This window comes from Cnephaeus nilssonii (assembly GCF_951640355.1).
Source record: "Cnephaeus nilssonii genome assembly, chromosome: 4".
Classification (NCBI taxonomy): Eukaryota; Metazoa; Chordata; class Mammalia; order Chiroptera; family Vespertilionidae; genus Cnephaeus; species Cnephaeus nilssonii.
The window spans coordinates 7,886,957-7,908,502 of NC_137075.1; the positions used below are offsets into that span (position 1 = coordinate 7,886,957).

Genomic DNA, 21,546 nt, shown 5'->3' on the forward strand with positions numbered 1-21,546 from the left:
GTATTGATAATTAACACAAACGATGTGAAGCATTATACCAGAATTTTCTCATTGCCCTTTCTCTGGGATCTTTTAGGAATACATCCGCAAAATTATATTTTAATACTAGTGGCCCAGTGCACAAAATTTGGGCATATTAAAAGGGAATTAATTAGAGGAAATACTTTAATATTGCTATTTGCCCTTTCTCTATAATAGAAGTGTCAGAAATGAAAGGAAATTAGTAAAATGTATATGAAAATAATATATAAATTTATTAATAAACTGGGCGGGAACACAGGCAGGCAGCGTCACGTCCCTGGCCAGGGACACAGGCAGACAGCGTCATGTTAGCGCTGGGCATGCCTACGCACACCTCCGCCAGGGGCCACTCCCAGGCCGGGCAGCCTCCAGGCCAGGCCGTGTGGGGGCTGCCTCCGCCGGGGGCCACCCCGGGCTGGGCCACGGCGGCTCTTCTGGTGATGGCAGTCCCCGCCCACCCGCTCCTTCTGTACATGCCTCCTGCTGAGCGGTTGTGACATTACGGCGTCCCGGACAATTTGCATATTCCTCTATTATTATATGGGATTATAGTGTTGTTCCTTCACCACTTACCCATTTCTGTTTCCTCCTCTTCCCTAGACTTGCATCAACAATAAATATTAGATAGGATGAGTCCTGGTGACTGGCATTTATTTGTGTTAACATTTTAGTGATGACCTTAACAAAATGAACGACCCCCGCAGTCCTCTTCCCCCATTCCTCTCATGAGCTCATGAAACACATCCCGGTCATGGGTCAGTTCTCCATGGATCAGTGTTCTTTGAGAACAATCTCACCTTTTATTTGCACCCTTGAAAAGTCCATATCTCTCTTTCTTTCTCCCCTCCCCTCCCTTCTCCTACTCTCTTCTTATCTTTCTCTTCCTCTTCCTCTTCCTCTTCCTCTTTCTCGTTCTCGTTCTCTTTCTCATCTCTTATCTCTTATCTCTTTTTCTCTCTCTTTCCTTAATTCTCTTATTGAAACACAGGATTTAAAAATAGACCTCCAGCCCAGCCAGTGTGGCTTAGCCATTGAGCATCGACCCAGGAACCAAGAGGTCGCTGGTTCGATTCCCCCATCAGGGCACATGCCCAGGTTGCAGGCTCGATTCCCAGTAGGGGGCATGCAAGAGGCAGCTGATCAATGATTCTCATCATTGATGTTTCTATCTCTCCTATCCCTCTTCCTTCCTCTCTTTAAAAAAAAAAAATAATATATATATACATATATATATATATATGTATATATATATGTATGTATATATGTATATATATACCAATAAAAATAGACCTCCAGTCGAGCCCCCATGATAATAACTTATCTGAATGTGTTTAAGTAAACCCCCATTTGAACTCCACAGATGCCTTTACATTTGCTGCTACAGATTTTATCTTTCTGAAGTGAGAGCAACAACAGGGAAGAGCATTCATCTTCGGGACAAAAGCCTTTGAATCTCTGCCATGATGGGAAATTGTGAAGGTGGCAGAGGAATAGTTCCATCGGGGTCTCTGTGTTGGTGAAAGCAAATAAATAACTAGCAGGAATTAATTGTGGCATTATCTTCCCTGAAGGGATTCCTGAAATGGCGAGGACTTGTATGATTTTTCTGTGGGGGATGTGGGGCAAGGAAAACAATATGAATAAAGGGTTATCTAAACAAGAATGGCAGCTGTTCTGAATCACAGCAGAAAATGTAAGCTTTTCAACCTGACAATATCTCCCTAATCCTTGATGAAAATTTTATGAAAACAAAAGGGAAATAAGACAGGATTAATAATTGGAATTTTAATAACATTAGGGGTCAGGATATGGTTACATTCTTTAAAGAGTCAGCTGTTAGTCCTGAAATATAACTTGTTATGTATTCTACTGTACTGTTTATTGTGTCTGAAAGTAGTTTAATGGGTCTATTGATAGGGAAGAATTAATATGTCATGGTTTAAGAATATTTAGTTATATTAAGACTCATTAATTCACCAACTCATTTGACATTTTAAATTGTGTGTGTTTACAGTTCACTGTACTGGAATGATAAATATGTCAAATGGCTAAAATTTTAATTTTTTAACTAATAGAATATACTTTTTTCAATCCATTAGTTGATTTAGGGAACATTAACAATGGTTTATGGGGAAAACAGTATATCTAATTTTAATGACAACATAACTTTAGAGGATATAAAATTAGTTTATGAAATATGATAAGTAGTTTTCAAATAGCATTATCAATAACAATTTATATTTCTTTGAAAAATTTTTACCAGTAATTTTATTAAAATTGTATTTCAAATTCATTCTGTTCATCAATTTGATGCCTTATTGGAGTTCAGATTTTAAAATATTCCACATGATACTAAAACAAACAAACATGCAGAATGGTTGAAGAGATCAACTTTCAACATATAAAAAAGTAATTTTATTGAAAATGTGTTATTTCGAGTTTTCCATTACTGGATTTTAATTATATGGGTTTTAATTTTTCACTTCTAGGACTGTATATTTAAATTGGGATGTATGTGCTTTGGAAATTGTAAGCATAGTAGTATCTGAATACTACTATGTAAGCATAACACACAAGCATATATATTTAAGAAATATGCATAAATAATATACAATTATATATATAATGCTCACTATTTCTGTACATACCTATATACACAGTACAGTTGACCCTTGAACATCATGGGTCCACTTAACGTAGATTTTTTTCAATAAATATTGTACTGTTTTCCATCTGTGATCAGAAGTCTGCAGATACAGAGGGCTGACTGTATGATTGCTGTACACCATTTTATATTGAGAACTTAGTATCCATGGATTTTCAGTACTTGTGGAGGGTCCTGGAACCAATCCTTATGGATACTGAAGGACAACTTAAGTTTTGGGGGATTAAAAACATATGGATGTTTGACTGCTGGGGGGTGGGGGTAGTTGGCTCTAGTAACCCCAGTGTTGTTCAAATATCAGCTGCCTGTAAGCATCCTTGGATGTGAGTGGGCACATAAGGCTTCAAGATAAAGTTTTATAGGAAAATATATGTTAAAAATGGAAAGAGTTAGTGTAGAATATAAACAAAATAACTTCATTAGGGCATATACATATATGATAGTGTTTTACAAAACAAAAACAAAAATACATTGTTATTGCCTTGGGCTCACCTCCCAGTCTCTGTGGGTATGTCCTTTTTCAGTACCTGGGCCAGGACTAGGGTGAGGCAGGGTACTTGCCCAGGGTTAAAAATGTAAGGAGGCACTCACTCGCAGGTTCCAACCCTGAACTTGCATGGTCCTGAGAGTGAGTGCTGCCTTAAATTCGGAGCCCTAGACACTTACCTTGCCTCATTCTAGGGGAATTCTTTGTATTTGGTGGAAAAGATTGAGAAAGAGTATTCCTTTGTGTGGTTTTTAAGGATCCTATTTCCATTATCATATTTTGTATTACCTTTTTAATTTGAGAAAGTGTTGGGCAATAATAAGTTATTTTGTATAGGGTTTTGCAGTTTACAAAGGGCTTTCACCTATGTCATTGAATTCTCTCATGGGCCTTGTGAGATGGATGAAGCAACTAGTATTCTCTCTATTGAGCATGTAGGACATGCGGGCAATACATTTCAGTTCACCTAGCCCAGTGGTTGGCAAACCGCGGCTCGCGAGCCACATGCGGCTCTTTGGCCCCTTGAGTGTGGCTCTTCCACAAAATACCACATACGGGCGCACACGTACAGTGCGATTGAAACTTCGTGGCCCATGCGCAGAAGTCGGTTTTCGGTCTGGGCGAGTCTATTTTGAAGAAGCGGCGTTAGAACACTCAAGGGGCCAAAGAGCACGTGTGGCTCGCGAGCCGCGGTTTGCCAACCACTGACCTAGCCTGACATCAGAGCATTTTCCTTGATGTCTTCCTTTTCACCAGTTTTGGTTTAGCTACTTTGTAAGAGCCAGTTATTTTATGCTCAGTAAGCTGTAACTTAATATCTTACAGATATCCAAACTAGATCACTATCCTTTTCCCAATATGGAGGATAATTCTCAAAAAGGGCCCGTGAAGCTTGCTTCCGTCAGGAGCATGAGGAAGGTTGTCATGAACCCAGCTGACATAGGGGAAGTGGCCCCCACACATTCCAGCAGATTAGTTAACTGGGGAGGCACATTCTGCTACCTGGTCAGATAGGCAAGGTGGCACAGCCCCGACATAGGAAAGCTATTTATTTTCTCAGTGTGCCCAGAGCAAAATGATTTTCATTGTATGGGCTGTGCTCAGAAAACGTGAGATGCCTTTTAAAGTCTTTACAGGTTTTTACAAATAGGAGTGATTTCCTATCATCCCTGCCACTTCCATTGGGAAAACACATCAAACTGTATCCTGTTCCAATGGTTTGCCATACACTTCATCATCTCTGCTTCAGCCACTGTGTTGGTATGACCATATCAAATGTCATCTAGTCTAAGTCTTGCTTTTCCTGACTTCCTCAAATACTGTTTATTCTCTCAGCTATGGCAGCCACAGCTTCTGCTATATACTTCTGGTTTGGTATTTTTCTTAGGAACTCAGAGATCTGAGATCTTTTTCTTTGTTTTTTAAATACATTTTTACTGATTTCAGAGAGGAAGGGGGAGAGAGAGAGTAAAGTGTCAATGATGAGAGAGAATCACTGATCGGCTGCCTCCTTGCATGCCCCACACTGGGGATCGAGCCGCAAGCCGGGCATGTGCCCTGACTGCGAATCGAACCATGACCTCCTGGCCATGCCAGCCAGGTGAGATCAGAGGTCTTTTGACTTTGGTACCCAGTAGGAGGCCTTAATCAGAATAGGTTCTAATAAAGATTGTTGAGTTGACCTTCTCAGTTGATTAAGTATTGCAGAGAAACTACATCCTTATGAAACTACATGCCATAAGGTGCTTTGGTTTTATTTTCTGTAACCCCAGATAAAGGATATATATAAGAAGATCAGAAAACGTATATCTTTTTTAAAACTTCTATTCATTTTCAATTTATATAGTGACTTGTTTGCTGCCAATATTTGTATTAATATATGAAAGTTTCCTGAAATTTTCAATCATTTTAATGTCTAAAAGACACAAGGCTTATTTTTGATAATCATTTAAAAATAATAATGTATTGTCAAGTAGAGTGAGGAAAATGTCAGAGGAAAGTAGAAGAGGAGAGAACTCACATGGAGAAAGAATTACTAAATGTAAATTAATGTTGTGTCTTCCTATTACTATACAGCCACAGTTTTAAAAACTGTATTATATTTGTGTAATTTAGTTTAAATATTTTTGAGGAATATACTTATACACACACTCATATACACAGGTATATATGAACTTTCCTAAATTGAATGTCTTCTATTTTTAGTAAATATGTTTATGTTTTTCTTTCTTTTCACACCAGCTCTTTGAGTCCAGATGTTGATCCAGTTCTTGCTTTTCAACGAGAAGGATTTGGACGCCAGAGTATGTCAGAAAAACGCACAAAGCAATTTTCAGATGCCAGTCAATTGGATATCGTTAAAACACGAAAATCAAAAAGCATGGATTTAGGTAGTGAGTACAGTCTCCATGAATCTTTATCTATATAGATGCTTTCAGATTAAAATTGATGGTCCCAAATACATGTTGTTTACTTGAAGCAATAGAGAAAAGAAATGTGATAATTTGGCAAAAATTAATTTTCCTCAGAGTTTGAGATAAACATATTTCTCATAAATGGCATGTTTATATAATGTGCAATATATTAATATATATGTTTTCTAATGAGAAAAGAAATAAACACATGGTGCATATCATGCTATATTCATGTATCTTTATTTGAAGCAATGAAATGTTTTAACACTGGCTGTTTAAAACCAATTTCATTGAAATAATATTTGTTTGGTTTTGGCATTCTGAACTAAAAGAAAAAGTTTTGGAGAAAAATCATTATCTCAATCCATGTCTAGAATTTGGGTACTTCATATTTTCTTTTTAATGCTATTCTTTAAGGTTTATTTAATAGAAACTCTCATGTGTTGAGAAGAAAGGCATTTAATTGAATAATAATTTGAGAGACTATTGTAGAAAGTATTTGAAGCAAATGAGAGCAGGAAAATAACCATAGTGGTTCAATCAAACACCAATTAGGTAGTGTCTCTTTTTAAATTCTAATCCACCCAAACAAACAAACAAATAAAATAATCATGTCTGTAAACTGATTGAATGATTTTTAAACCCTTTGTTAATCAACTGTAACTTATTTATGCTGTTCCTTGGTGGCTTTTTATACTTCAAGACTAAAAACATTAATTTAAATTAATTACATTTTACATGCATAAAAGAAAAATTTGGCAATACATTGCTTTGGCTAATTATGATATGCTAACATAAATAACATTCCATGTCTGTGAAATGAAATGACTGGCATATTTGCATGGAGACACTGCTTCCCCCCCCCCCCCCCTTTTGATTATATATATTTGCTTGAGTTTTCATATTATTTGCATGAAATATTACATAAGAATTATCACATAACTGAAAAGATCTGGGAATGGTTGAAGCATGTTGGGCTGTGGGACTAACTGGGCTAACCATTATACATTTACCTTTTAACAGTAGCTGACGAGACTAAACTCAATACAGTGGATGACCAGAAAGCAGGTAAGAATGGACCATTAAACTGTTGCCATAGAAACTGTGGTCCAAGAAGCTTATCATAATTATAGAGCTGCCAATCATACTGTATGTATGTATTCCAGTCTTGCATGGATATTTTCATTGTACAAGAAGAAAAAGTTTCTGTTAGGAGAAATTTATCAGTGTAGTACATCTAAATTGAAATGTAATTTAGTGCTTCAAAATTGCTTAAACAATCTAGATTTCCTTTATTATATTTGTGTAGGAATGTTTTGTCACAATTTAAGAAAAATCAAAATCCTGAAGACATGATCTCTTGGGTAGACTTTTGTTTTTAAATTATTTATTTTGCCTAGATTAACATCCAAAGACATATTTTGAAAGTGGTGACTTTTATTTGAAAAGGGTAATAATAGCACAAGTGTAAATATTTGTCATCGAAGGACAATGTCTAGTAATTACTGTCATTATTCACTCAGAAAACCTTTTTTTTCTAATGCAAGAATTAGCTCATAGTTACCTGACATTGAAATTAGACTGTATTATACATATTGTTCCTTATCTTAACTTTGTGAACCTGTTTAAAAGTTTTTGTGCTCTAGCCAGTTTGGCTCAATGGATAGAGCTTTGGCCTGCAGACCAAAGGGTCCCGGTGTGATTCTGGTCACACAACACAGTTACAGGCTCCTCCCTGGCCCAGGCCCTGGTTAGGGCGCATGCAGGAAGCAACCAATCAATGTTTCTGTCTGTCTTTCCCTCTCTCGTCCACTCTCTTCAAAAATCAATGGAAAAATAGCCTCAGATGAGGATGAATAAATTAATAAAATAATAAAAGTTTTTGTTATTTTGTTTTGTTAACTATTTAGGGTGACTTCAGAATGCTGTCTAAACCATTCTATAGAAACAATGGGTTATATTGAACTGGGATTTTGCATTATAGTATATTTTACTTTTCATGTTATTTTATGAATATAATAAAAGGAAATTTTTTATTTACAGTTAAAGTAATGTGCTTTGTCCAATGAGAATAGTGTTTTAATTATTCTAGGCCCAATATGATGTAGCAGTTATACCACTTACCACTAATTAGGTTCAATTCACCTTTTTAACCTACAGTAGTAATTGATTTGAAAATGTGTATCCTACATATGTATGTAAAGATGATTGTGAATTGGAGTTTTCACATTCTGTAGAGTAAAAGATGGATTGTAAAAATGATATCCAATAAATCATGGATTCACTATAGTGCAAGGCAATTGACTATAGCCTCAGCTGTTAGTAAGTAGTTATTTCTCTTATCAAACATAAAATTCATTTAAATTTTGAAATAAGGCTAAAGAAAATAATTTTTGATAGTTTCCATATGCAAATTAGTTATTAGTTTTTGGAGATATTATTGTACAGTACTTTTAGGAAGTAACTTCTGTCCAAATTAATGTTCATAAAAACCAAAGTGAAAAAAATTCAATAAAGAACATGAATTTTTACATTATGCCAATTAGATAAAATAAAGGAAAATACTTAATTTAAACAACTCACTACTACTAAAACAGAATAGAACAATTCATTGTGATTAAATATAATGATATTCAGATTTTAACTGGAAACATTAAATAACTTTCATGGTGAGAGGGAAATTTTATCACCTTAATTGAATTGTGTTTATAGTGTTTTAACTTCCTAAATATAAAGAGCTTTTTTTTTTCTTTTTTTACTATGTGCAGTCCATCCTACAAATTAAATTGGAAAAACTTGGGCTGGGGCAAAAAAAAAAATTATTATATAGACAACACATTTTCAGTTATTTTTCTCATTTCACTTCACTTGAATTGTTAAGATTATCATGATTTTATAGTTTAGTCCAGAGTTTTTTGGTAAAGTCATAGTGGCATTTTTAGCATAGATTGTCTAACCATAGCCTTTTATAATTAAAATTGAATTCCATTTCCCTTTGCCCCTGCAAAAGACATTCTGTACTTGTTTTTCAGCAAGAGGGGTAGGAATAGAAAACGAGACCTTGGGAAAATAGTGTGATGATTATTTTCATTTAATTCCTGGAATTAAGGGTTTTCTGATATTTGGGAGGTAAATTTACTTTCTGAAAGAAAAGAGAGGACAGGAATTAGACGAGAATTGGGTTGCTAACAGTTTAATCCTTGAATAGAAAAAGTAAAGTATCCTAACGAACTAAAAGATTTATATAAGGAGCTTTAAATATTATTTAAATATTAAAAGGTATTGATTTTTTGTGTGTTTTGTAAATACCACTAATTCTTTGCCCATATTTTAATAGAGAAACAAATTTTCAATTTTCCTTAATAGTAAATGCAGAATTTTTAATATTAGGGATCTCACTAAACCTCATCCAGGAATTTAAACACATTAGTTAACTAAACCTTTGTTAAAGTTTCTTTGACAAATATAATACTTAGGTGAATAATATCCATTTTACAGATCAAGAATCAGCAAGCTCTTTCTGTAAAGGACCAGGTAGCAAATATTTGTAGGCCATTATAGCAGTTACTTAATTCTGATGTAGCATACAGCAGCTATAAAATATATCCAAACAAACAGGCAAGATTTGTTTCAAAATTTTTTCCCAGATTTGGCCCCAGGTCTACTGATCCCTGTTATTGATTCAAAAATTACAGATGCTTTTTCTTATAACATTTTATTGTGAAAAATTTTAACCATATATTAATATAGAGACAGTAGTTCATTGATCTGTCATATATCCCATACACACCATTGATAATTATCAACATTTTGTTAAAATGTTTTTCTACAGTATAACCTCTGATTTACACTTACAAAATATCTATTGCTTGTTTAGTTATACTTTGTTTTGCTTCCCAGATTTGCCTGCGTTTATGTATATTTTTAAATTTATTTTTTGTTAACTATCACCCAAGGATATTTCTTCCAAGTTTTTATTTTTTATTTATTTTTTACAATTTATCTTTATTGTTGAAAGTATTACAGATGGTCCCCTTTGTTTTCTTTTCCCATTGACCCTCTCAACCCCACACCAGCCCCTCCCAGGCCTTCACTACACAATTGTCTGTGTCCATGGGCTATGCATACATGCATATAAATTCACCAGTTAATCTCTCCCCACCTGCGCCTTCCCTCTGCAGTTCTTGTCTGTTCCATGCTTCTATGTCGCTGGATCTGTAAAAGTTCATCAGTTTATTTTGTGCATTTTATGAAACCAAGAAATCACCAAATATTTGCTTTATTCACTTTGGTTCCTTGATTTCTTACTTTTTGTTCAGTTACTTGGAACAAAATTTGTTTTCCATCCTGTGACATAACTTTTACGGGTATTTAGAACACAAACTTGTCAAAAGTTATACTAATGTTATCAAGAGAAAAAGTAATATTGATCATCCTGGAAAGAAATAGTTTATGTGAATTTTTGTCATAAAATAATCTATATATATGCAAACCTACATTGAGAAAGTTAAATAAATCATCTTTTTCTCCCCAAGCACAATAATTATGGGATATTTCTTCATTGGAATCATCTGTCTGTCTTTCTGCCTGTTACATTTTTACATATTTAAACTTAAAATTGCTATCTCATTGTGAAAATTAGGTGAAGATGTAATGTAAATGAATCTTAAAAAGATAATTCTTGTTTTGACTCTCTGAATTTAATTTTTACTCAGCTTTACACTCTGAGCCATAGAAAGCCTATGTCATCACCGTATATCTTTTAGTAATACCATACCAAACTACTCCTGAATTATTAATCAATCTAGGGGCTAATGACCCATGTAGAGACAAAACTAGTCTCTCCTACCTGCCCATTTGTTTGCAGGAGTCTTTCTAATCATGTACGTGAAGAACAAATTCTGTAACTTGGATTTCCCACTTGGTAGTACAAAACAGGTACTTCAGTCATCTAGAGGCTAAATTTATCTACTTTTAAGTCCCAGGTCAGGCAGTGATGGATGATACTTGCTTACCTCGTTAAAGAAATCTGTTTTGATTGCCTTCTAAAGCATGGTGCTTTTGGTGTTATCTTAGGCGTTTCTGCCCTAGATCTCAAGAAATAGGGGCAAATTGTGAATTCTCTGAGTTCTTCCCTCCATCTTACTGAAATGTTTTTTGGTAATTGGTAAGCCTTCTTCCTTCTATTTAGCACATCTTTCTCAAGGAGATATTTCCAGGCCTGGAGGTCTAACTCCTCATGTCAGCTCTTCAGTCTCTCCTCCGTTACTTCTCTCTAGGGAGAGCCCTTATGTAATTTGTTTCTGTTCAAGTCTTGTATTGACTCTTTCCATAGAATGCTAATACTGCCCAGAACGAGGTTTCAGCCTGGTGTCAGGGTGCCCTAATGGTATCGGTGACATGTAGTCTTTTGTGCTCTCTTTCAGGTATGAGTTGTGAACCTGCACTGTACTTGACTGAGCTCATTGATATGAAAGTGTAACTTCTGTTAAAAATTGGAAATATATTTCCAAATTTTGAACTATCAAAAACTAATTTCGATGAAGTTAAAAAAAGTACTCTTGGTTGCTTACCTTTGCCTTCTCATTATTTGTGCTCTACTAGTGAGCCTTTGGGTTATTCTGGTTCTTTTAGATTATTTACATAACTTGGAATAGATGATCTGACAAAAATTTCACTTGTTGGGCTAAAAATGGAAATTAATAACTTAAAGCTTAAAGTTTTACCTCATGAAAATAAAGAAAATAGACAAAATTTAATATCTATTTGGGAAAAATAAAAACAACTTAATTTTTTCCATAATTTATAAATGTTCAGGAATATAAATTCCACCACTAATTCTAATTAACATTTTATTTTTGTAACCCTCCAAGGTTCCCCCAGCAGAGATGTGGGGCCTTCCTTGGGTCTGAAGAAGTCAAGCTCATTAGAAAGTCTGCAGACAGCAGTTGCTGAGGTGACTTTGAATGGAGATATTCCTTTCCATCGCCCACGACCTCGGATAATCAGAGGAAGGGGGTGCAACGAGAGCTTCAGAGCTGCCATTGACAAGTCTTACGATAAACCCACAGTGGATGATGATGATGAAGGCATGGAGACATGTAAGTTTATAATGTCAGAAAGAAAAGCAGTTGCAAATAGCTTGATAAAGCAGCAGTTTTTTAAAGTGAACTTCGGGAGCCCTGAGGTTCACAGTACCCTTCACAGGGAGGTCTAAACTACTTTCATAATAAGAAGTTGTTTATCTTTTTATTCTTATTCTCTCACAAGTATACAGGGGGGTGTTTTAGAGGCAACATGTCATGTGACATTATGGTAAAGTGAATGCAGATCAGATAGGAGAATCTGTCTTTTCAACTAGGTTTTAATGAGATTTGCTAAAATATAAAACAGTGCCATTGTTCTCACTATTATTTTTGGAAGAACAGGTATTTTTTGTAAAAATATAATTCCTGTTAACATGAAATTTTATTTTTATAATGTAATTAATATTTTTAAGCTTTCTGTTTTAATTCACTCAATATTGATAATACATAATATTTTTATTTTGAGTTCTTAATAATTTTTAGGAGCATAAAAGTATCCTGAGACCAAAATGTTTGAAAACCACTGCAACAAAGTATTTGTATAATGTAATGTCTTCAATGACTATATTAGTAATCTATGATTTTAAAAACATATTTTTGTTTTGTTTTTATGAATTAATCATGCTTTCCTTAAACTGAACTAACAAGATATTTTTGTGAGTGTATATTTCCAAATTGCAAAATATTTTAAGCCAAGACAATTAAAAGTCAAAGGTTAATATGAATGAACAATATGTTTTCCATCATATATTGAGAAAAAAATTAACCTTTATCAATATGTACAATCCTATGCCTCGGGAAAAAGGTGTTTTATGGCTCCAGTCATGAGAAAGAAGTCAGCTCAGCTAGCTCTTCCTTTGCAGAGCCTGGCTTGCGGATTCTCACAGCACACTTCCTGTTGCTGGGCCTTTCCAGAATCTGTGTTCCCATTTCTAGTTGTGCTCCTGCATCCCTGCCTTGCAACATGACCCAGTGCCCAGTATCCTGCCATTGTCTGTGCTCTGTGGGACTCTGGCAGAGTGTACTTCCTTGTAAGGTGGTATGACAGCTGCAAACACTTGTTGAAATGAAAGTGCAATCTCTATTGAAGGTTGCTTTGAAAAGAAGACCAGTGTCTGAGCAGAGCATTTTTTTGTTATCCAGGACGTCTTGTAAGGATGCAGGTAGTGCACCCTGGAAACATTGGCATGGGGAGGGCCTGTTGTTAAAAAGCTGCATAAGGAGGGAGTCCAGGCTGGGTGGTGTAGGCAGACTTACTTGTTTTCTCCCCTGACTGAGCCCTTTTCTTCTTAGGCATGGGTACCATTGATTGCTCTTGTCACTTGTGTTGAGCATCTCCCTGGTGGCTATATTTCATGGCTCTAAACAGGCTTGTCTCTTCTTAGCAGTGTTGAAATCATGGCATTGACACAACACGGGGGGCCAAAAGACGGGGGCAGGATCCATGTGGTATCTGGTATCTGTCATCTTCTGTGACACTTACGCTCTTCCCGTGGAGATGGCAGAAGTCAGCGTTTTAGTCTCTCATTTCATCCATCTGGCCTCTCCATGTTGTATGTATGTGTGGTTCAAGATGGAGCTTTGTGCCCTGGGACCCATTATCTCTAAGGTTGTAGCCATGTTTGACAGGCCAAGGCATATACAGTCTGTTCTCTCTTTTATGCAAATTACATACCCTGCTTGGCTCTCAGCAAATGGCTTCCACATCCCCCATAATTAATCAGTTTCTGTTGCTACCAAGAAAATGCATGCAATAACATTTCTTTGTTTTCTTTTTGAAAAATATGTAGTTCTGTCCTAGCTGGCCTGGCTCAGTGGATAGAGCGTCGGCCTGTGGACTGAAAGATTCCAGGTTTGATTTCAGTCAAGGGCACATGCCCGGGTTGCAGGCTCAATCCCCTGTAGGGGGCCTCCAGGAGGTAGCCGATCGATGACTCTCTCTCATCATTGATGTTTCTATCTCTCTCTCCCTCTCCCTTCCTCTCTGAAATCAACAAAATTGTATTTTTAAAAAGAGAAAAATATATAGTTCTATTTTTTCTCAATTAAAAGTTGGGAACTTTTTTTGTTGGGATCAAGGAGGTGAAACACAACAAAACCAAATACTATCCTAATAATTATACCAATTGATTTTAATATGCTTAGAATTTTAAATGTGAAAACCCGTATACCTTAGAACATAGAGATAAATTGCTTTTGAGTAGCTTGTCTACTTTAATATGGTACTTTTATTAGGAGAAAGAAAAAGCATTGTTCTACAATAAAAATAACTTAGGTTACCAGTATCAGATTTCAAGAAACTAAATTTACTACATTAGTAAATCAGCTAATATGAGAGCTTCCTTGGGAATTATTGTTTGTTTTATTAGCTACAAAATAGCATATTGCATTTGTGGTGTTTTTTTTTTAAATATTTTTTTATTTTTTTATTTTTTATTTTATTTTTTTGCATTTTAATTTCTTTATTGGTTAAGGTATTACATATTTGTCCTCATCCCCCCATTACCTTCCCAAACCCTCCCCCCCACTCATGCTCCCCCCCCCCCACTGTTGTCTGTGTCCACTGGTTAGGCTTATATGCATGCATACAAGTCCTTTGGTTGATCTCTCCCCCTTATCCCCACCCTCCCCTACCTTCCCTCTGAGGTTTGACAGTCTGATCAATGCTTCTCTGTCTCTGGATCTGTCCCTGTTCATCAGTTTATGTTGCTCATTATTTCCCATAGATGAGTGAGATCATGTGATATTTACTTTCTCTGACTGGCTTATTTCACTTAGCATAATGCTCTCCAGTTCCATCCATGTTGTTGCAAATGGTAAGAATTCCTTCTTTTTTAGCGCAGCGTAGTATTCCATGGTGTAGATGTACCACAGTTTTTTAATCCACTCTTCTGCTGATGGGCACTTAGGCTGTTTCCAAATCTTAGTTATGGTAAATTGTGCTGCTATGAACATAGGGGTACATATATCCTTTCTTTTTTTTTTTTTTTTTTTTTTTTTTTAATTTCTTTATTGATTAAGGTGTCATATATTTGTCCTCATCCCCCCATTCCCATCCCACCCCCCTCCCCATGGATGCCCCAACCCTCTGTTGAACTTAAGCATTGGTTAGGCTCATATGCATGCACACAAGACCTTTGGTTGATCTCTCCCCCCTCCCCCCACCCTCCCCTATCCTCCCTCTGAGGCCCGATAGTCCGATCGATGCCTCCTTGTTTCTGGTTCTGTTCTTGTTCATCAGTCTATGTTGTTCATCATTTCCCCTAGATGAGCGAAATCATGTGTCACTAGAGATATACTTATAAGAATTGAATGTGCGACGAGCAATAATAGTTATGCTGACAGGCAAATGAATCAGTCTGTAGTGAGTTTCTTTCTGGTCCAACAGTTCTTTTGAGACCCAATATCAATGTCCACCAGTTCCTTATGAGTACATGTCGGCACTGACCCCTCAGCTCTGGATGGTGGACAAATGGTGGTAATGCAGGTCCGACTCCCTCTGGTTTGGTCTCGGCCGGATCCAGGGGCACGGCTTCACCCGGATCCAGGGGCCCATGGCCTCACCCGGACCCGGGATCCAGTCTCGCTCGGATCTAGGGGCACACAGCCTCGCCCAGACCCAGGATTCAGCTTCATCCGGACCCAGGGGCGCATGGCCTCACCCGGACCCAGGGGCGCGTGGCCTCTCCCAGACCCAGGGTCGCGTGGCCTCACCCGGACCCAGGGGCCCACGGCCTCACCCGGACCCGGGACCCAGGCTCACCCGGATCCAGGGGCCCACGGCCTCACCCGGACCCGGGACCAGGCTCACCCGGATCCAGGGGCCCACGGCCTCACCCGGACCCGGGGCCAGGCTCACCCGGATCCAGGGGCCCACGGCCTCGCCCGGACCCGGGGCCAGGCTCACCCGGATCCAGGGGCCCAGGGCCTCGCCCGGACCCGGGGCCCAGGCTCACCCGGATCCAGGGGCCCAGGGCCTCGCCCGGACCCGGGACCCAGGCTCACCCGGATCCATGGGCCCAGGGCCTCGCCCGGACCCGGGGCCAGGCTCACCCGGATCCATGGGCCCAGGGCCTCGCCCGGACCCGGGGCCAGGCTCACCCGGATCCAGGGGCCCAGGGCCTCGCCCGGACCCGGGACCCAGGCTCACCCGGATCCAGGGGCCCAGGGCCTCGCCCGGACCCGGGACCCAGGCTCACCCGGATCCAGGGGCCCAGGGCCTCCCCCGGACCCGGGACCCAGGCTCACCCGGATCCAGGGGCCCAGGGCCTCGCCCGGACCCGGGACCCAGGCTCACCCGGATCCAGGGGCCCAGGGCCTCGCCCGGACCCGGGACCCAGGCTCACCCGGATCCAGGGGCCCAGGGCCTCGCCCGGACCCGGGACCCAGGCTCACCCGGATCCAGGGGCCCAGGGCCTCGCCCGGACCCGGGACCCAGGCTCACCCGGATCCAGGGGCCCAGGGCCTCGCCCGGACCCGGGACCCAGGCTCACCCGGACATATATCCTTTCTGATTGATGTTTCCAGCTTCTTGGGATATATTCCTAGAAGTGGTATTACTGGGTCAAATGGGGGTTCCATTTTTAATATTTTGAGGAATCTCCATACTATTCTCCACAGTGGCTGCACCAGTCTGCATTCCCACCAGCAGTGCACTAGGGTTCCTTTTTCTCCACATCCTCTCCAAGATTTGTCGTTTATTGATTTGTTGATGATAGCCATTCTGACAGGTGTGAGATAGTACCGCATTGTCGTTTTGATTTGCATCTCTCGGATAATTAGTGACTTTGAGCATGTTTTCATATGTCTCTTGGCCTTCCTTCTGTCTTCTTTCGAAAAGTTTCTATTTAGGTCCGTTGCCCATTTCTTGATTGGATTGTTTATCTTCCTGTTGTTAAGTTGTATGAGTTCCCTGTAGATGTTGTAGATTAAACCTTGATCAGTGATAACATTGGCAAATATGTTCTCCCATGAAGTGGTCTTTCTTGTTGTTTTGTTCATGGTTTCTTTTGCTGTGCAAAAGCTTTTTATTTTGATGTAGTCCCATTTCTTTATTTTCTCTTTATTTTCCACTGCCCTCGGAGCAGTATCAGTGAAGAAGTTCCTTCAGCATATGTCTGAGATTTTGCTGCCTGTGGATTCCTCTAGTATTTTTATGGTTTTCCGTCTTATGTTTAAGCCCTGTATCTATTTTGAGTTTATTTTTGTGTATGGTGTAAGTTGGTGGTCTAGTTTCATTTTTTTGCATGTATCTGTCCAATTTTCCCAACACCACTTACTGAAGAGACTGTCTTGATTCCATTGTATGTTCATGCCTCCTTTGTTGAATATTAATTGGGCATAGTGGTTTGGGTCGATTTCTGGGTTCTCTATTCTATTCTATTGATCTATATGTCTGTTCTTGTGCCAATACCAGGCTGTTTTGAGAACAGTGACTTTGTAATACAGCTTGATATCTAGTATTGAGATCCCACCTACTTTGTTCTTCTTTCTCAGGATTGCTGTAGCTATTCGGGGTCTTTTTTTATTCCCGATGAATTTTTGGAGAGTTTGTTCTAGATCTGTGAAACATGCCGTTGTTATTTTAATGGGGATTGCATTGAATCTATAGATTGCTTTGGGTAGTATGGACATTTTGATGATGTTGATTCTACCAATCCATGAACACGGTATGTTCTTTCATCTGTTTATATCTTCCTCTATCTCTTTTTTCAGTGTCCTGTAGTTTTCCGCATATAGGTCTTTTACCTCCTTAGTTAAGTTTATTCCTAGGTATCTTAATTTTTTTTTTTTTGGTGCGATGGTAAATGGGATTGCTTTTTTAGTCTCTCTTTCTGTAAGTTCACTATTGGTGTATAGAAATGCCATAGATTTCTTGGCATTAATTTTGTATCCTGCTACATTGCCGAATTCATTTATTAAGTCTAATAATTTTTTGATGGAGTCTTTAGGGTTTTCTACGTACAGTATCATGTTGTCTGCGAATAAGGACAGTTTTACTTCTTCTTTTCCAATTTGGATGCCTTTTATTTCTTCTTCTTGTCTGATAGCAATGGCTAGTACTTTCAGTACTATGTCGAACAGGAGTGGTGAGAGGGCATCCCTGTTTTGTTCCTGTTTTTAGGGGAAATGGCTTTAGTTTTTGTCCATTGAGTATGATGCTGGCTGTGGGTTTGTCGTATATGGCTTTTATGATGTTGAGGTATGATCCCTCTATTCCAACCTTGCTGAGAGTTTTTATCAAGAAGGGGTGTTGGATTTTGTCAAATGCTTTTTCTGCATCAATTGATATGACTATGTGATTTTTCTCCCTCATTTTGTTAATGTGATGTATCACGTTTATTGATTTGCAGATATTGTACCATCTTTGCATCCCTGGGATAAATCCTGGTTGGTCATGGTGTATGATCTTTCTGATGTACTACTGGATCTGATTTGCTAGAATTTTGTTGAGGATTTTGGCATCTATGTTCATGAGGGATATTGGCCTGTAATTCTCTTTCATTGTGTTGTCTTTATCTGGTTTTGGTATTAGGGTGATGCTGGCTTCATAGAATGAGTTTGGAAGTGTTCCTTCCTCTTGAATTTTTTGGAATAGTCTGAGGGGGATAGGTTTTAGTTCTTCCTTGAATGTTTGGTATAACTCTCCTGTGAAGCCATCTGGCCCTGGGCTTTTGTTTGCTGGAAGCTTTTTGATGACTGCTTCAATTTCTTTCATAGTTATTGGCCTATTGAGATTTTTAGAATCTTCCTGATTGAGTTTTGGAAGGTTGTATTTTTCTAGGAATATGTCCATTTCCTCCAGGTTGTCTAGTTTGTTGAAATAGAGTTGTTCATAATATTTTTTAATAATCCTTTGTATTTCTGTTGGGTCTGTTGTTATTTTGCCTCTATCATTTCTGATTTTGTTTATTTGAATCCTCTCTGCTTCTTGGTGAGCCTGGCTAGAGGTTCATCAATCTTGTTTATCCTTTCACAGAACCAGCTCTTGGTTTCATTGATCTTTTGTATTGTTTTTTTTTGTTTGTTTGTTTGTTTTTTGGTCTCTATGTCATTTATTTCTGCTCTAATCTTTATTACCTCCTTCCTTCTGCTCACTCTAGGCTTTTCTTGTTGCTCTCTTTCTAATTCTTTGAGTTGTAGCATTAGATGATTTACTACCATTTTTTTCTTGTTTTTTGAGGTAGGCCTGTAGAGCTATAAACTTCCCTCTCAGGACTGCTTTCATTGTGTCCCATAGGTTTTGGGTTGTTGTGTTTTTATTGTCATTAGTTTCCAGAATGTTTTTAATTTCTTCTTTGATCTTATTGGTAACCCAATCAATATTTAATAACATGCTATTCAGCTTCCAAGTGATTGAGTGTTTAGGATTGTTTTTATTGTAGTTTATTTCTAATATTATACCATTGTGGTCTGAAAAGATGCTTGGTATGATTTCAATCTTCTTGAATTTGGGGAGACTTTGCTTGTTACCCAGTATGTTGTCTATTTTTGAAAATGTCCCATGTGCACTTGAGAAGAACGTATATTCCACAGCTTTGGGGTGAAATGTTCTGAAGATGTCAATTAAGCCCATCTGATCTAGTGAGTCATTTAGGATTGTTGTTTCTTTGCTAATTTTTTGTCTAGAGGATTTATCCAGTGATGTCAGTGGTGTGTTAAAGTCCCCTACTATGATTGTATTGTTGTCGATCTCTCTCTTGATATCTTCCAGGAGATTTTTTATGTATTTGGGTGTTCCTGCATTGGGTGCATATATGTTTATCAGGGTTATATCCTCTTGTTGTATCGATCCCTTTAGTATTATGAAGTGGCCTTTCTTATCTCTTGTTATGGCCTTCACTTTGAGGTCTATTTTGTCAGATATAAGTATTGCTACCCCAGCTTTTTTTTTCATTTCCATTTGCCTGAAAGATATTTTTCCATCCCTTCACTTTCAGTCTGTGTGAGTCCCTTGTTCTGAGGTGGGTCTCTTGTAGACAGCATATATATGGGTCATTTTTTTTTTATCCATTCAGCCACTCGATGTCTTTTGATTGGAGCATTTAGTCTGTTTACGTTTAAAGTTATTATTGAAAGGTACTTGTTTGTAGCCATTTTTATTTGTTGAGGCTGTGTTCCTTCTTACCTTTCTGTTTCTTCTTTTTACAGCATTCCCTTTAGCATTTCTTGCATTGATAGCTTGTTAGTGATAAACTCCCTTAGCCTTTTTTTGTCTGTGAAGCTCCTGATTTCCCCTTCAATTTTGATTGATAGTCTTGCTGGATAGAGTATTCCTGGATTCAGTCCCTTGCTTTGCATCACTTTGTATATATCTTTCCATTCCCTTCTAGCTTGATGTGTTTCTGTTGAGAAATCATTTGATAATCTGATGGGGGATCCTTTGTAGGTAACTTTCTCTTTCTCTCTTGCAGCCTTTAAGATTCTCTCTTTGTCAATAACATTTGCCATTGTAATTATGGCGTGTCTTGGTGTGGATCTTTTGGGATTCATCTTTCTTGGGACTCTCTGTACTTGAGTAACTTTTTTCTTCCCCATATCAGGGAAGTTTTCTGTCATTATTTCTTCAAATAAATTTTCTAATCCTTGCTGCTCTTCTTGTCCTTCTGGCAGCCCTATTATATGTATGTTATTTCGTTTTGCGTTGTCCCAAAGCTCCCTTAGGCTCTCCTCCTGCTTTTTAATTTTTTTCTCTATTTGCTGTTCAGATTGGGCTTGTTTCTGTACCTGATCTTCTAACTCACTAATTTGGTCCTCTGCTTCTTCTAGTCTACTGTTGAAGCCTTCCATGGTGTTTTTGATTGTAGCTATATCATTTTTCATTTCTTCCTGATTTTTGCACACGTTGTTAATTTTTTCGTCTATCCGGTATATGAACTGTATGACCATTACTCTGAATTCTTTTTCTGTCATGTTGCATGCTTCCGTTTCACTTATTTCCTTTTTTGGTGATTCCTCCTTTTCTTTCCTCTGGGGATTGCTTCGTTGTCTCCCCATTCTGACTATCACCTGAAGGTTCAAATGTTGAGTTGCGATGGCCTGGGCCATGTGCAGTGGGAGTTTTACACCCCCCAAGTGTCACTGAAGAGCTCTGACAGCAGGACGTGCGGTTGCTGTGGGTTGGTGGGAGCCACGCTCGCCCTGGGTCAGAGTCACAGGCGCTTAGTGTGGCCTTGTGTGTGCACCTAGAATCAGGGACTTAGTGTGGCCTGCGTCACGTTGAAACAGAGGACCCACTGGCGTGTGCCAAAAATCAAAGTCCCCTATTGCGCGTCAGGAGTCAGAGGCTCCCTGTGTCCATGCCGAAAATCGAGTATCAGAGTCTGTTGCTTGGTGCTACCTTGAACTAAGAATCAGGGTCCCTGTGTGCACATGCGCCCAGAATTGGAGTCACTGGCTCTTAGTGTGAATGTACTGGGAATCAGGGATCCCAGGCTCACGCAATGAGGATCAGAGTCTAGTCACTGGTGCTCATTGCTGCCTCTTGCATGGAGATTCAGGGTCCCCGGTCTGCGTGGGAGACCGGGTTGCTCAGTCGCACTGTGTTGGCAGGAGGCCCACTTCTGCCCTGCAGTAAACAGCCTTCTGTGTGCGCTTGCCCTGAATCAAAATCAGGTGGCACTGCCACTTAGTGTGGGTATGGGGTCTGGTCACGCGGGTGTGCACTGTGGAAAACAAACTTCCCGTGTCCCTGTACCCAGGCTCAAATTCAGCGCTTTCTCCCTGTGTGGTCTGGTCGTGGGGAACAAACTCCCCAAGTCCGCACATCCAGGTTCAAATTCAGCGCAGCCTCTCTGCTAAGGTGCAGGGTCTGGTCATGGGAAACAAACTTCCCGGTTTTGCACCCCCAGGCTCAAATTCAGCGCTGTCTCC

General features: G+C 38.8%; 1 protein-coding gene across 17 annotated transcripts in view; it reads left to right on the plus strand.

The window, feature by feature from the left end:
- Positions 1-21,546, plus strand: part of PARD3 (par-3 family cell polarity regulator) — a 696,667-nt gene that overhangs the window by 423,315 nt on the left and 251,806 nt on the right. For 7 of the 17 annotated variants that reach the window (XM_079769113.1, XM_079769103.1, XM_079769104.1 and 4 more), the window contains exons 17-19: positions 5,415-5,566; positions 6,611-6,655; positions 11,461-11,688. In XM_079769113.1, coding sequence (XP_079625239.1) covers positions 5,415-5,566; positions 6,611-6,655; positions 11,461-11,688 — 425 coding nt within the window. The remainder of the gene's footprint in view (positions 1-5,414; positions 5,567-6,610; positions 6,656-11,460; positions 11,689-21,546) is intronic. The other 10 variants (XM_079769120.1, XM_079769121.1, XM_079769106.1 and 7 more) reach the window with 4 other exon arrangements.